The 14,899-nt window shown below is 40.9% G+C and overlaps 1 protein-coding gene across 1 annotated transcript in view; it reads right to left on the bottom strand.

Annotated features, from left to right (window-relative positions):
* Nucleotides 1-2,028: 2,028 nt before the first annotated feature.
* GART (phosphoribosylglycinamide formyltransferase, phosphoribosylglycinamide synthetase, phosphoribosylaminoimidazole synthetase) overlaps nucleotides 2,029-14,899 on the bottom strand; it is a 41,557-nt gene continuing 28,686 nt past the window's right edge. Inside the window, exons 15-22 of the mRNA XM_050915075.1 lie at nucleotides 13,276-13,524; nucleotides 12,755-12,907; nucleotides 10,795-10,998; nucleotides 10,339-10,470; nucleotides 9,592-9,722; nucleotides 7,884-8,025; nucleotides 4,684-4,799; nucleotides 2,029-3,455 (exon numbers count right to left, since the gene is read on the bottom strand). Coding sequence (XP_050771032.1) covers nucleotides 3,273-3,455; nucleotides 4,684-4,799; nucleotides 7,884-8,025; nucleotides 9,592-9,722; nucleotides 10,339-10,470; nucleotides 10,795-10,998; nucleotides 12,755-12,907; nucleotides 13,276-13,524 — 1,310 coding nt within the window. The 3' untranslated portion in view covers nucleotides 2,029-3,272. The remainder of the gene's footprint in view (nucleotides 3,456-4,683; nucleotides 4,800-7,883; nucleotides 8,026-9,591; nucleotides 9,723-10,338; nucleotides 10,471-10,794; nucleotides 10,999-12,754; nucleotides 12,908-13,275; nucleotides 13,525-14,899) is intronic.

Genomic DNA, 14,899 nt, shown 5'->3' with positions numbered 1-14,899 from the left:
ATCAGAAGATCCAAAGGCCAAAAAGGCAGGGAACCTTCAGAAGGCAAAACAAAATGAAACAAACTCCCCTTCACAGATTGTCAGTATGATGTAATAGTGCATACTGAACATACATCTAGACACTTCCCCCTGCTCCTTGAAAGGGAGCAACGCATAGATATTCCCAGAATTTCATATTAAAACATTTGGATCTTGAGGGATGAAAATTTGATTAGAGGGACTAGAAACACCAGATTTCAGGCATTTTTCTTCCTTCATCCTTGAAATCAGCAGAACAAGACATCCTCAGCTTAACTTGCAGTAGCAGGAAAATGTCAGTTTTCTTTGTTGACTGAATGATTGGCTTGGTCCAGAGAGTCGCTGCTGTTAAATAAAACCTTTTTCTGTGGAAACTTATTTTATATCTGCCAGAATGACTTGCATGCAAGTAACAAATCAGAGGAAGAAAGCTAGCTGAGAAGCTACTTGAACAAACTAGAAAAGAAGTAGCTAGAGCTGAATTTTCCAGAGGAGGGATCACTAAGAGCCATTAGATGCAGGGAAAAAAATGTATTCTTGTTTTGGTATTACATGTACTGTACTAGTAAGGGACATACTGTATATCTCACTTTTGGCTGTATCAGGCTGTTTGAGAGCATGAGTCAGCTGCAGTTAAGAAGTCTAAATTTTTCTTTTTTTTTTTTTTTTTTTAATGTGTAGCTAGCGGTGTTTCAGTAGTTAGGGAGGGGAGAAAAATTCAGTTCCCTCCTGTAGGCTCTGCCATTTACATACAGAAATCTGTATTTGTCTCTTGCACTCCAACAACTGGAGCAAGGAACGTGTATTTTTCATGATCTGGGAGAAACAGGAAGAAATGTAACAAGGCAAGATTAACAACTGTTTGGTATATACAGGTAATTTTTATGATAAACACATTGCTTCATTTGCTTTCGGTCTGTTGTAACTGTGTAGTAACTTCCTGTTGTATATTATTTGAATTGCATAGCACGCATGACTGAATGTTCCAAACTGAAAAAAATAAAATGTTAAAAGAGAATAGGGTGCTAGTTATTGTGCTCTGATAGGTCTCCAGACAATCACCATGGTATTGAACAACTCTTTCTCTAATTGTGTTCCTGGCATCCCTCTAAGATTGGGTGTGGTGATAGTTTATTAATCTATTTATTCTTTTTACAGAGTGGTAATTGAAGCAAAGCCATCTAAGATCCAGTTCACAATGAAATTTCTTTTTATGCATTTGTAGAAATACAGATAGGCGCTTAAATCCCATTTGTCGTCAGCCTTAGATGGCAAAATACCCGAGTCTTGCTCAAGCTGTCTGTGATGGAATGGGGCATTGGATTTGCAGCGCCCGGGTCTTCTGCTGTTGGCCTTTCTGGCAGTGATCAAACTGCTTGTATCAATAAAGTGGTATTTATTAACTGTACAGGTACTGATTTCACCCCTAGTAGTCTTACTTCTTCTAACGTGCGAGTTAGTTAATTTAAGTACAATTTCTTTTGACTTGTAAAATGTTTACTTTGTCATGGCTAAGGCACTGAACGTGTGCGGGCTGAACGCCTGCCGCAGCTGGATGCCCCCCGCGTCTTTTGCATGCTCACTGAGACAGGCTGGATTTCAAGCCTTGGCGGGCAGTTTGCCTGCGGGGGAGGCCCTTCTGTGGGAGGGCAGGTTTGTAAAGAGAAACGCTGGGATGAAGACTTAGCTTTTATTCTTTGCCCTTTACAAGCAAATTAAATTTGACCATGTCATTTTCCTCTGTATTTGCTTGAGCTTTATCCTCAGTGACAAATGGTGATAGGAATATTTTGTCAGCAAGTTTCTTCATCACAGACCATCTGGCCACTGAAACAGTAAGGTCACCACACTCCGCGAATCACTACTAACGTAATGCAGGACTGCACACGTCTGTAACCTCACAAACTGATTTACAGTTGCTGTACTGTAGACGAAGTTAAATTCTGTTTCACAAACTCCTCCTCCAGCTTATACCTCTGGTAGAGAAATTCCAAGAAAAGATTTTGATATTTAATTTTTTAACTTTATTAGACTTTATTTCAAATCCAAATTGAGATTATGTCAACACGGAAGTACCATAAAGACATCAGTGCACAGAATACAAATCAGCTTTCTCTGCATTAAAGGGGAGCTCTAAAACATACATAATCAGCTTCAGTCAGATGCTTCTGGTTTGTATGGGGGAAAGTTGACTACTTTAGTAAATAGATCAAAATATTTTCACAACTGTACTACAACATTAAAAGAAAACCAGGTGCTTTTTCACAAGAGTTGAGCTGTGCAAAAAACCTTACTGTTTTCAGAATGATAACATTTACTGGGTGTCCATCAGTATTATTCCAGGTGAAAATACTGTTCCAAGAATAAAGGCACTTAACTTCAGCAGAATTTCTGAAGAATGTCTTGCAAGCCAAGAACACATTTTGTATCTAGTCCTAACTCCCTTTCTGCTCATTTGAAAAAAAACCCAGCAACTCTTTTGGCTCTGAACAAATCTCTGAGGGGAATTCATATGTGGATTCACATGGGGATGCTCGAAGGCAAATGGTCAGCAGACATTTAATTCTATTTAGCATCTGATTGATAGCAGGTCCAATATTTGAAATTATGAGATACATTCAGAATTTGGGCCAGACAAGATCTCCCAACATTAAAACAGAAGCTATATGGAAAAAAATCCATTTCATTATCTGCAGGAATAGTTAGCGTTTTGGGAGGCCAGTTTTTCTTGTTTTGTCTAGAGATTTTTATGAGTAAAGTTTTTTGCCTTTAGCCGTCTCTTCCATTGTACTAGTTCCATTACTTTTCCTCACAAACACTTCACAGCACGTGACAAAAGAATCCCCTATTACAGCCTGCATGGTCTGCTAGAGAGTAATACTGATGTTCCTAAGTCAATCTCAGAGCTGCTCAGATCTCTCTGTAACCAAAGGAATGTTTTTTTGTTTGTTAAGAAAGTGATTGAGAACTGAAATGTTGGCCAAGGAAGTGATTACAATTAGGAAGCATGTAACAGAGCCATTGCTGAAACTACTGAGAACAGCCCCCTGCCTTAATATTCCCATTTGTGGCTTTCTCTGGATTTTACTTTGAATCTTTAACCATTTGAGTGAGAACATGACATGGTAAACTTTTATGTTGAAAACACTTTGTGAAGAGAATACAGTGTGCATGTTATTAGGCTGTGACCTCTGTTTTGATCAATTAAGGCACCCCAGCTGTCCCACCTGAGGACGTCTGCGGACGTGCTGCTCCTACTTCCAGTAGATCTTGCCGGCTTCCCCCACCTGTACGGCCCCGCTGGCGACAAGCTGCAGGGCAGCTGGGAAGGCTCGGTGCTCGGCCTCCTTCACCCTTTCGGACAGGGTCTCCACTGTGTCACCAATCTTAACTGGAACTGCCTCTTGGAAAATGATTGCTCCAGCGTCAACTTCCTCCTGTAAAAGCAATAGCCAGAAAGTCTGTACGGTTGAAAGAGGAGAGAGAAGGGGGCCCAGCTGTACGACAGTGAATGTAATCCAGCTGCCTCGGGGATCTGTTTATCATTACATTATTACAGGAAACACGAATCTGGGCTAACGTGAGGCGTGCAGAAAAGATGCTGGCACTCACACTGGCCTGTGAGGAACTAACAGAAGTGTAGGGTTCAAAGGAAAAGAGGAGGTAGGCAGAACACCAGCGAGTAACATTTCTGCTACAGAAAACAACAAAAGCCATGTTAACTGGGGACATGATAGGCTAAATTGGACAAAATGATGACATTTCAATTCAGAAGAGTGAATTAGCCAAGCCTTGGCACAGAGCCGGACTAGAGGACCCAGCAGATCTTTCTTGTGCATGTTAATGAGGCAGAGCCCTGCTGTTTAGTTATTGTTTGTCAGTACATTGCCACACAGAGAAGAAACCCTCAGTCATATCATGGAGAAAGGAATGCAATTTTTCCTTCTATCTATCTGGAAAAATAGCTTTGTCTCTTTTTCCAAGAGAAAGCAAAAATCATGAGAACATATTTCAGGAGCAGTGGAAAAGGGGAGGATAATCTGAAGAATGCAGCAGAGGAGGGGAGACTAGTTACTGTCAACCCTCAGAACTGAAGAAGATGGAAAAAATGCTCCCTGAACTGATAAAAATGTGCATCTTCCAAGTTGAGAGATCTCTGGCTTTTGTTTTCGTAGTTTTTGACTAACATAAATTGTTAAGTTTTTCTCTGTTCCCATTGGATTACTTCTTAACAAATCTAAGCTTCTTGTGCCATTTCCAGTGTTTGGGGTTTTTTAATTTCTTTTTCTTGAAAGCAACAAATAAGGAAGGTTGTATAATAAAATCTAAAAAGTTGGTGCCATGTAGTAATAAAGATTTTGGGTTAGGCAAGGCCTTATATGAACTAGTACCCCCACTCCAACTGGTGGAAGGCAGCAGTGGGATGCGTAGGGAAGAAGTTAACTTAGGTAAAGCTTAAACTCCTGTATAGACTATTCATTTCCAGTTCCTTCTCCAGGGACAGCAAATTAAAGCACTATATTGTCTAATAATGTTATGAATGAACAAAGGAGAAAAGGTAATCAAACGTGATGGTATAAGGGCGTTCCAAGAAAGCTTTGAGGTGCTTAAGATTTTAAGACTAATGAATTATAGAGTTAAAGGGAGGGAGAAGGAAGTACTTACAGCTACAAAGTGTACAGTACAGCCTGTGACTCGGACTCCAGCTTGTAACACCAATTTGTGGGCATTTGCTCCCTTAAAAGAAGGCAGTAGAGATGGGTGGATGTTCAGTATTTTTCCTGGAAAATTATAAGTGAGGTCATTGTCTTTTAGCATTCAGCCTTACCAGAGTGTTCAAAGTACCATAATCAACAGAGGAACAAAATACATTTGTGAAAAAGATTTTTCATGACTTTTGCGTATACTTGTTTTTTGATGATACTGACAGATAACCAGCCCAAAGCATTTCAGAACGTCTTGCTATTTCAGAAAAATCAAAGACAGCAATCAGTTACAGTTAATTGCATGGCTAAAGCATATTTCTCCAGTGACTAATAATGATTAATTTTTTGATGTAGCTGTCCTTTCCCTCAGCATCTTGTTCTTCTCTTCTTTGATCACAAGCACATTCCTCTTTCTTACAAACTCAGCACCCCGAAGAAACTCAGTGCAGTTTCTAATGATGTAACAGACCCCCCGTGACAAGGCAAAAAATTCTTTAGCCTGGACTTTTCCTCCACACCTGTTTTGGCTTAATAAAAGACAACAGCTGCTCATACAGGAGCCCTTCTCTCTGCCCTTCTGAAAAGCACCTGTCTACCACTACTACTTGCCATGCAGAAAGTTGGCTGGGGGATCCTGAAATTGATAATGTAACCTCTAATGCTCAACCAGGTGCGACCGTGGTTATAACCCTGGGAAGCCTGTACCTTACGTTTCCCTTAAAAGTGAAGGCATATGCCTGAGTTCTTACCTAGCTGTAAAGTAAGGGCGAGTGGCTGCCCGTGACCTCGGGGTCTCGCCACTACAGCAACACGATGGTTAAACCATGAGAAAACCTTCTTTCTTCTGGCAGACTTCCCCTGTCTGCTCCTAATGTGTCTGTGACAACTCCTCCTGCCCATTCTGGACCAGAGTGAAGTCAAAAGGTGCTTGACAGCCCTAGATCTTCTCTTAGATTCAGTACAAACCCTTACAGGATAAAAAAACAGTGGCCATTGATACTATTTATACCACAGTATGCTACGCCTACGCCGTCTCTGCATGCCTCCTGTTTAGGAAGACTGTATGTCATCAGGATTCATTGAACACCACCTAAATGCCAAGCAGCGAGACTGAGCTGACATATGCTGGCGGAGGCAGCAGTGTACCAAAATAGAGGCTTATGATTTTGTAATGTGAAGTGAAGGCCATTTCTGGCAGCACTATACGAAACCTGCACTCTCACTGCAATAACTCATGCAGATATTGACCTGTGCAATTTGTATTGACTGATCTTCAACAATATCTCAAATGTGTTTTGTATCTCAAAAATACCCCTTTTTAAGCATCAGCATCTCCCTGCCTGCTGCTTGAGCAAAAAAGTATTGGGGACAGGGAGCTGAAAACAACACTCTGCACTTCTGTCTGAGTTTCCGGAGTTTCTCATTACAGTACTGTCAGAAACTGCTCTAAAGGAATGTGGTTTTCTGTTTGCTTTTGTTTTTTAATCTGTCCTTTATGCTAACATTCAAAATTAACATTTCAGGGCTGTTAAGCAAGAAAGAGTTTCACAACTAAATTCACACTCTATGTCCTTGTGACTGCGAGAGAAAGAAAAAGTAACAGCTTTTAAGAGAGCAGCAACAAAAATTGATTACTCATGGATAATTTAGGGCAGTCAGTGCCTAGGCATGGCCGGGTCAGAGTTTTACAGCAGGCTCCTGTTAGCTGGCACAGATCCCTGAGCTGAACTGAATGTTTGAGCTCACATCTAAGACCTAACTGAAGCATACTCTTGGTCAGAGCTCAGGTAGGTATCTGTTTTCAAGCTCAGTTCAGTGCTGGACATTTAAAAAATGAGTTAACCATCCTGTACTGAAGAAGGTCTTTTCTTTTGCTCTCAGGCCAGTCATACATGTAACGCAAATCCCGCACTGCGCAGGGCTATCATCAGCGCTGCAAGTGCTCTGTCCCTAAATCAGAGGGAACTAAACTCATCCTTTATTTGCACAAGATGTCTGCACTACAGAAAGTTCTTTTCCATCCTCTACACAGATACTCTGCTCAAAACACATCTCTTGTAGTGAGGGATACCTCTCTCCTAACTACAGCTGTCTACAGTGCAGACATTTACACCTTCATTTTCTGGACTCCGTAACAAATGGAGAGAAACAAAACCAATTCATCTGACTTACTTTAGCTGACTGCTTTAGCATAAAATGTATTGCCTCCTAGGAATGCCTGTTTCGCTCCACTGATTTTAAAGAGAGGTTTGAAAAGTAGTTCAGGTGTAAAAGGTCTGTGTCATAGACACACCCAGGGTAACACAAAAGTCACCATGTGAACAATAAAGGCCGCCCGGAGAGCTGCAATGTATAGGCTGACCGGCCTGTAACTGGTATGAGCAAGAACTAGTTTAAGTAACCGTGACTGAACCCAAAACAGAGCAAACAGTGAGAAGAGCGGCCGCCTCTCTGTGCTTCAGGACTCCCTAAAAGAAGCAGAAAGAGGTAAGAAGAGGAATGTAACAACTGGGGGAGGGAGAGCAGCCACTGAAGGGGCCAGAGGTGTTACCAGCCTCTAACAAAGACCTGGAAAAATTGTAAAAGATGACCAGAATGGAGACACTGTGAACACTTTGGACAAACAAGAGCTGGATCTGCCTGTGAAACACGCCACCCTGGGATTCAGACAGCTCCTGGGATGTCTGACCAGAAGACTGGCAAGGTGTTGTTAACAGGAACTGCATATTGCTGCCCAGTTTTGCAGTTTTATACGCAGCCAAAGCAGCTCATCTGTTAGGGGAAGGAATTCTCAGTGGCTAGATGCTCACCTCTCCCCAACCAACACCTACTGCTTAGGCAACAATTTGCCCTGCACCTCATGTTTGCAGAGGTCCAAAGTCTTCACAGCCTTATTTTAAAATATTTTCTAATAAATCAAAGACTACAAGATCTGCATTTGCCCTTGGCTTCCTTAAACCTCTGTGGAAATGAGAGGGAAGGGCAAAAACACTGCCTTTCTCTTTCTCATCCTTTTCCTTACAAGATGGAAGAGTCTAGTTTCCTGCAAAACCAGAATTAATATGGTCCCTTTTCTATATTTTTCCCATTTTCTTTTTCCTGAGGATAAGCTATAAAATTACTTTTTTTTAAATGCATACACTACTATGCTGTGCTTACCTTCCCATTTTTTGACAAAAGGACCTGACAGTATTCGCATAAATCCAGCCAGACAGATCAGTTCAACTGAGAATTCTTCAAGGACTTTGTCAACTGCACTGTCAAATTCAGTGCGACTTTCATACAATTTATGGTCAACAACCTGTGATAACCCAAAAGACAAAGAAATATGGACATGGTGTTAATTTAATCTAAAAGCCCTAAGAGCACAATGAAATGGTACCCTGGAATAATAAACAAAAAACAAGTAAATCTCCACACGTGGCTCGAGTTGGGTGCACATCCACAGCAAGAAGAACAGTTCATAAATGCATGCAGCTAACAGACAAACATGCAGTCTTTATTCCTATTCACACAGAGCAATCATCAGAATAAATGAGAGTTTTGTTTTATTAGGCCCACAGCTGTAGGTCCCAGCATTTTGACACAATTTAACAACCTACAAATGTAGGTCATTAAGACAACCTAAAGTCTTACAATGATTTCACTCCATTTAAGGCCTCTGACAGTTTTAAGCAGTTGAACCTTGTCGAAAATTATATCACAAAACCTTGAAAGAAAGGCTAATCACAAACTCATGAAACAGCTCCTACTGCATAAGGTCAATATACTTGAGTTACGTATTTTCCATGCAGGATACATTCCCTGATTTAAGCAGGAAGAAGGCAGTGCTACGTAACTTAAAACATCCACAGTCTTTTAAATAAAAGTACCTGTTGACCCCTACCAGATTTACCATGGTAGTTTTGAAAAACCAGAACTGGTTAGCTGAAAAGGTGGCAGAGGGCACTAGAAATAGAGCCCAGCTCAGCACTGGGCTGAACTCTGCCAGGAACTACCAGGTAATAACTGGTACGGCATGTACTCCTCAGTGCCTCTGTTCCACCACTTGCCATCTTAACCACTGAGACCATCAGCTCTCCCAGACAATGTATTTTTTTCCTCATTATATGTTTCTTCTTCCCCTGCATACCATGGACATATTTTACTTGTGATCTTTGTGTACTCCCAAAGAAGAGACAGCAGCGCTAACATTTAGATCCTGCTACTATTAAAGTTAATAACAAAGCTTGCATTGGGCCCAAATCTTCCCTATGTCTGTAGTTATCAGTGAAAAGTGACTGTAAAATGCTCCGAAGTCAGAACAGTAGCATTTCACATCTGTAATACAAATTACTGCACAAAGGGCAAAGCAATGCAGCACTGGATCCAGTGACGCTAAGGGAAACACAGTTTGCTTTGAATGAATCCTGGAGAGCCTGAAGCAATGCCCAGGGAGTCAGTGGAAGATCCCACTGAGTTTGACCTCTCTATTTCATTCAAACGAACTCCCGTGTCTGTTTAGCATGTAATTTTAAAATTAAATTCAGATAAAATAGCTTGTTACTTTAGTGTAAATGCACTACAGTTAAATAAATGGCAAAGTTTAAACTGTAACTGGGAAAGTTTTGCGCTGGTTTAATATCATGACTGTTCCCAAAACCATCAGGATTGCTGGCAGCATCTCTGAGAAGGAGACAAGGAAGTATTATGCTTCCCATGTTAGGTAGTTTGCCCAAGGGCACAAGTTCATGACAGACCAAAAAAGAAAAGCTAAGGCTTCCTATCAAACCATCTCTTACCCTAGTAAAACTCATTATCTCACAGTACCTTCCTGCTATAGTCAGAGCTAATGATGGCTAATTTTAAAAAGATGAGAAATACCTACCCTTGTAGGAATACCAGCTCTTTCAGCTTTCCTTAACCCCTCCACACCAGCTTTGTTAGAAACAACAAGAACTATTTGTGCGAAACTGGTGGGCTTCTTTGTGCTGTTTATGAGGGCTTCCAGGTTTGTGCCTATGAGTGAAAAAATAATTCATGAATATCAAGTTGTTCCTGGAGAATAAATACAGTTAACAGCTAGGAGAGGTTTTAAATAAGCAGCAGTGTGTGAGACCCAATCCAAACACTGATGTTAACAATAATCCTTTTTTAATCGATCTTACTGGGAGCTGAATTCGACAGCTGGAGGCTACAGGGCTTTTACTAGCTATTATGTGTAAACTGTCATTTATGGAATTGGAATGGTGGTCTACTTCTTAGCAAGTGAGAATACTGGAAACCCTAGGAATGCCTAAACGGCAAGAAGAAATTCTGATCTATTTGTGAAATAATGCTGCTGTCCCCATAGTGCAATGCAGTAGTCGCTTGAATCTGGAGACATGCAGAAATTTGTAGATAAAATGAACACAGATGCAATTCATAGTCAGTTTCCAGCAGAGGTTAAAGATCATTCTGTTTGTGATTGAAATTAATCCAAGGGCAAAATCTATTCTGCCTGTTACTGAAAGCCTGTTAAAAGCCTATCAGAGCCTCCATGGAGAATTGCAAGGACTTAAGAGATTTTAAATCTGAGCTGAAGTTCCTTTTTCAATAGTCTGTTTTACACGGTAGTAAAGAATGTAACTCTCACCTGTTCCAGAGATAAGGACAGCAACCTTCACTTTGTTTGTTTGGATTTTGCCTTGGATATGGCTGTGCAGAGACAGTGACCTATTTGCTTGCAAGGCTCGAAGCAGATTATGGACTTTAACACGGGCAGAGCCTGAACACATACAAGAAAAAAAAAAAACAACAAAACAACATGTAAATAAAGGGAGAAACAGAGAGAGGAGAAAAGTATCCATGAAAAGAGATTAATGGCACTGCTATACTTCTCATTATTTATTTATAGTTCTGGTGACATCTGACATTGCTAAGCACATGTTCTATGGACTAAGACTGAAGTCGTGAGGACTGTCATTTTAATACCCTGTGCAAAAAAGCCATGGAGGTGTCAATTAGATTTTCAGCTAACCTCCATGGAGACTCACCAGCTAAGGAATTTAGCTCTGCTTTTTTTTTTTAAGGAAAACAGAAATTTAATAACCTTTTTGTAGGGAGACAACTTTCCCGATCAGCCAGGCTGTCTCACATCTCTGTATGTCCTTGAGAACCTGCTGAGCCAGCTCCTTCTGAACTACCAAGACAGCACCAATCCCACAATTAAATGTCCGAGTCATTTCCTCCTCAGAGAGGTTCCCTTCTTTATGGAGCCAGCAAAAGATTTCAGGAATCTTCCAGGTAAGAGCATCTGAAGAGAAGTGAAAATACAAATGAAGAGTGGAAATCACTACCAATGGACAGAGTATTAAGAGGCAAGATCTGGATGGAAAGCATAGACAAAGTCCCACAGCAGCATTAGCTTGAGTGAAATCGGCTTCCATGCACAGAAACAGGATGTTTTTTCCTTCCTTACTGAGCAAGACCTGGGAGTAGAAAGAAGTGTCACTCTGGGAGGAAATTAATCATATTGCTCCACTGCAATCCGTTAATCAGTAATTCAAAATAGGCTCCTGTCCTGGTTTTGGCTGGGATAGAGTTAATTTTCTTCCTAGTAGCTGGTATAGTGCTGTGTTTTGGATTTAGTATGAGAATAATGTTGATAACACACTGATGTTTTTAGTTGTTGCTAAGTAGTGTTTATACTAAGTCAAGGATTTTTCAGCTTCTCATGGCCAGCCAGCAAGAAGGCTGGAGGGGCACAAGAAGTTGGGAGGGGACACAGCCAGGACAGCTGACCCAAACTGGCCAAAGGAATATTCCATACCATAGAACGTCATGCCCAGTATATAAACTGGGGGGAGTTGGCTGGGAGGAGCGGATCGCTGCTTGGGAACTAACTGGGCATCGGTCGGCGAGTGGTGAGCAATTGCATTGTGCATCACTTGTTTTGTATATTCTAATTATTTTAGTATTATTATTGTCATTTTATTATTATTACTATTACTATTATTATTATTATTGTCCTCCTTTTCTGTCCTGTTAAACTGCCTTTATCTCAACGCACGAGGGTTTGGTTTTTTTTCTCAATTCTCTCCCCAATCCCACTGGGTAGGGGGGAGTGAGGGAGCGGCTGTGTGGTGCTTAGTTGCCAGCTGGGGTTAAACCACAACAGCTCTGAGGCAGTCTTTGGAAAATCCTCTTCTTGAAGGTGACAACTCTGCTTCTAGAGGAACTATTGTACCAGAATGACAGCCTCAAAAACTGTCACAAAAGTCTCACACTGCCCCCAATTCCAACAAGGTAAGGATGATTTACAGCAGCATGAGAAATGCTTCTGGACAAGCCACTGTAAAGGAACTCCAAAGACAGTAAGTTTCTTTCTTGCCATGTTATCTTTAAAATGGTATTATCCCCATTTATATATACTAATGTCCACTGTGGACAAGTGGAAGAATGATTTACATGCAGTTCTGGAGGGCAAAACTCAATATTAGTTCCCTTATTTTATTTTACAACCCAATGAACACTGCATAACCTATAGTAAGTCATTTACCTTTCCACACTACACTTTCTCCAGAAGTGAAATACTCTTTCTAGCATACCTGACAAGATTGTGGTGAGGATTAATTAAGGTATGTCGAATAGCATGAGATGTACTTGAGCTAGTAACCATATTTGAATGCTAATTGAAGACTTCATGAGTATCATTTAATTAGCAATAATTTTGTAGGTTATTGCAAATGGTGACAGCTCACTTTGGATTGCTTTTAAAGTTGTTTTATTTTTGCAAGTATGGATAGAGTTTCCTAAAAAATGCAATCCAAAACACCATCAGGGGAAGTGAATTCAGTGGGTAGCAGTCTTAAGACTACAAAGTGTTTTGAGTGGCTCTGGTTTAGGCACAAGGAGAAATTCAGCAACAATGAAGAAAAAAGCAAACATTTCTAAACAGGCATGTCTAGCTCTTACAGCACAAGTCAGTTGACATGGCCCCAGGTACACAGGCTTCCACATCAATCCATATTAACATGAGGATGTTTCCATAGCTTTTCTTTTTATCTCACCTAAAACGACACCAAAGGACTCTGGGAGAACTCTGGGGATGTTTTCCAGCAAGCCCCCTCCAGTGATGTGGGCATAGGCTTTCACATGGCCTGAGCGAAGGACAGGCAACAGAGTCTTACTGTAGATTTTAGTTGGGGTTAACAAGAGTTCTCCTGTAGATGAAAGAGGATGAAAGAAGACCAGTTACAGCACAGAAAGAAATGCTAATCAATATAAAATTGAGGAAATCTCAAAATATTAATTTGCTGGATACTAATGAGCATTGTACTACAGAGAAAACCACAATGTTCTACCTTTTTTAGCATACAATTAGTTACTTATCCCCCTCCCTTAATTTCTTTCCAGCATATGTGATTCATATGCAGGAAAAAAGATGAGAACATGTTAAAGAACAGAGTAACTTTTTTAGCGCTTTAGACAAGTTACAAAAGCAAAGGCTTTGTCACACAAAACAATTGTGTGACATTTGCCTGTTCAGAAGTTCAAGTTATAATGCAAGAAACTGCATTATAAGTGATACCTAATGTCTGATCACTGGAGACACCAACTGGGGAAGAGAAATCGAACGACGACTTTTCCACGATCTTCCTTACAAGGCTGTACCCATTGCTGTGAACCCCAGAAGAAGCTACTCCAATAACCACGTCTCCATCAGCAATTCTCTCCAGCTGGGGCAGCATCTGCCCTCGCTCCACTGCACCAACAGCAAAGCCAGCCAGGTCATACTCTCCGGGTGGATACATGCCCGGCATTTCAGCAGTTTCTCCTCCTGTGGGAACCAAAAAAAGAGAAAGGGCATGTTGGAAAACCAATGGGACCAGTAGGCATGCAATTTTTCAAAGCTTTAAACTCATAAGGCGCTAACAGACTAGGTTTTTAAATTAGATAAACAAACATTAAAAATAATTAAAAACATGTTTGTCACAGGCCCTTCAGTTGAACAAGCAACAGCAAATGGGGAAAGAACATTTCCTCCCTCACTCCAAGTCCAAGTTGTCACTTGACAACCAGTATCAAATTGCTGTGCATTCACATTTTAAAATCAAAGCATATATTTAGTGCTTCATATTTCCAAATTTCTGCCAGGTTTAATATTCTCCATGAAAAATCTACAAGATACAAGAGATACAAGAAATTCATACAAGGACGTCAAAGGAACAACACAGCTACTAGTCTCACTTGCGTTCATAAAGATTTTGTATATAGCGCTATCCTGCCTGCCACTCCTGCCCACAACCTGGCCATCATTATCACGCAAACTCTGAACATCTAAGGTTTATAGACTGTTCTGGGAGAGCACCTCTAAAAGAGGGCCTCTCCTACCCATCCGTGCAGATGAACTGTTGTCTAGCCTATTATCTTTTATCCTGGTTATTAGAACATCCTCTTGCTTTGTCCTGAAAACCATATTTTATCTGGCTGACCTCATTCAGAGTGCAGTCTGAAAAGGTGATTTTCCTAGCTTGCACAGAAATGCACAGCACTGCTCAGACAGCATTCTCTGTCTCTCTCCATACCAACACTGGCTCCCCTACTGCCCTTCAGGTATAAGCTGATGGTCTTCACTGTTGAAGACCTGTGTTCTGCCTGTCACGGCTCATTCAGTCTAGAGAGGGGAACTTGCTGTGTTTGGTACATGAAATGACCATTTACTGCTCGCTCCAAAGTTTTCCAAACAGGCATCTTCACACTATCCCCTCATATCGGGGAGAAACTCTCCCCAGCTATCCTCACAGCCATCTCATCATTCTCCTTCAGACCCCTCTGCTGGACATGATGTCTACAAGAAAACAACTTGACAATGATTAAGTTGCCATTATGTTATGACCTCTGCCCAACATGCTGACCAGTACTGTCTTGTTTTTCTTTTGCACTCACCAGGTTTCATTCAATACAAAATTCTTCTGTTTCCAGGAAGTGTCCCTGAAGGGGCTCCAAATGTACCTGAGCCATGGTGGAAGCTGCTCTTGTGCTCAGTGCTTGACGCTGCTTAATGCTAGATTCTCTGGAAGCTTTTCCAGGTTTCTACATTACATTGCTATAACCAACTTTAAAATCAAAGTTCATTTGCTTAGATACACCTGTTTAAATCTGTATTTAATAACGCTTGTGCAAAACCAAGCACGTAGATAAGCCCTTCAGTA

The sequence above is a fragment of the Gymnogyps californianus genome, chromosome 1 (genome assembly GCF_018139145.2).
Source record: "Gymnogyps californianus isolate 813 chromosome 1, ASM1813914v2, whole genome shotgun sequence".
Lineage (NCBI taxonomy): Eukaryota > Metazoa > Chordata > Aves > Accipitriformes > Cathartidae > Gymnogyps > Gymnogyps californianus.
The sequence above is the reverse complement of the archived record's forward strand: the minus strand, read 5'-3'. Positions and strand labels throughout refer to the sequence as shown.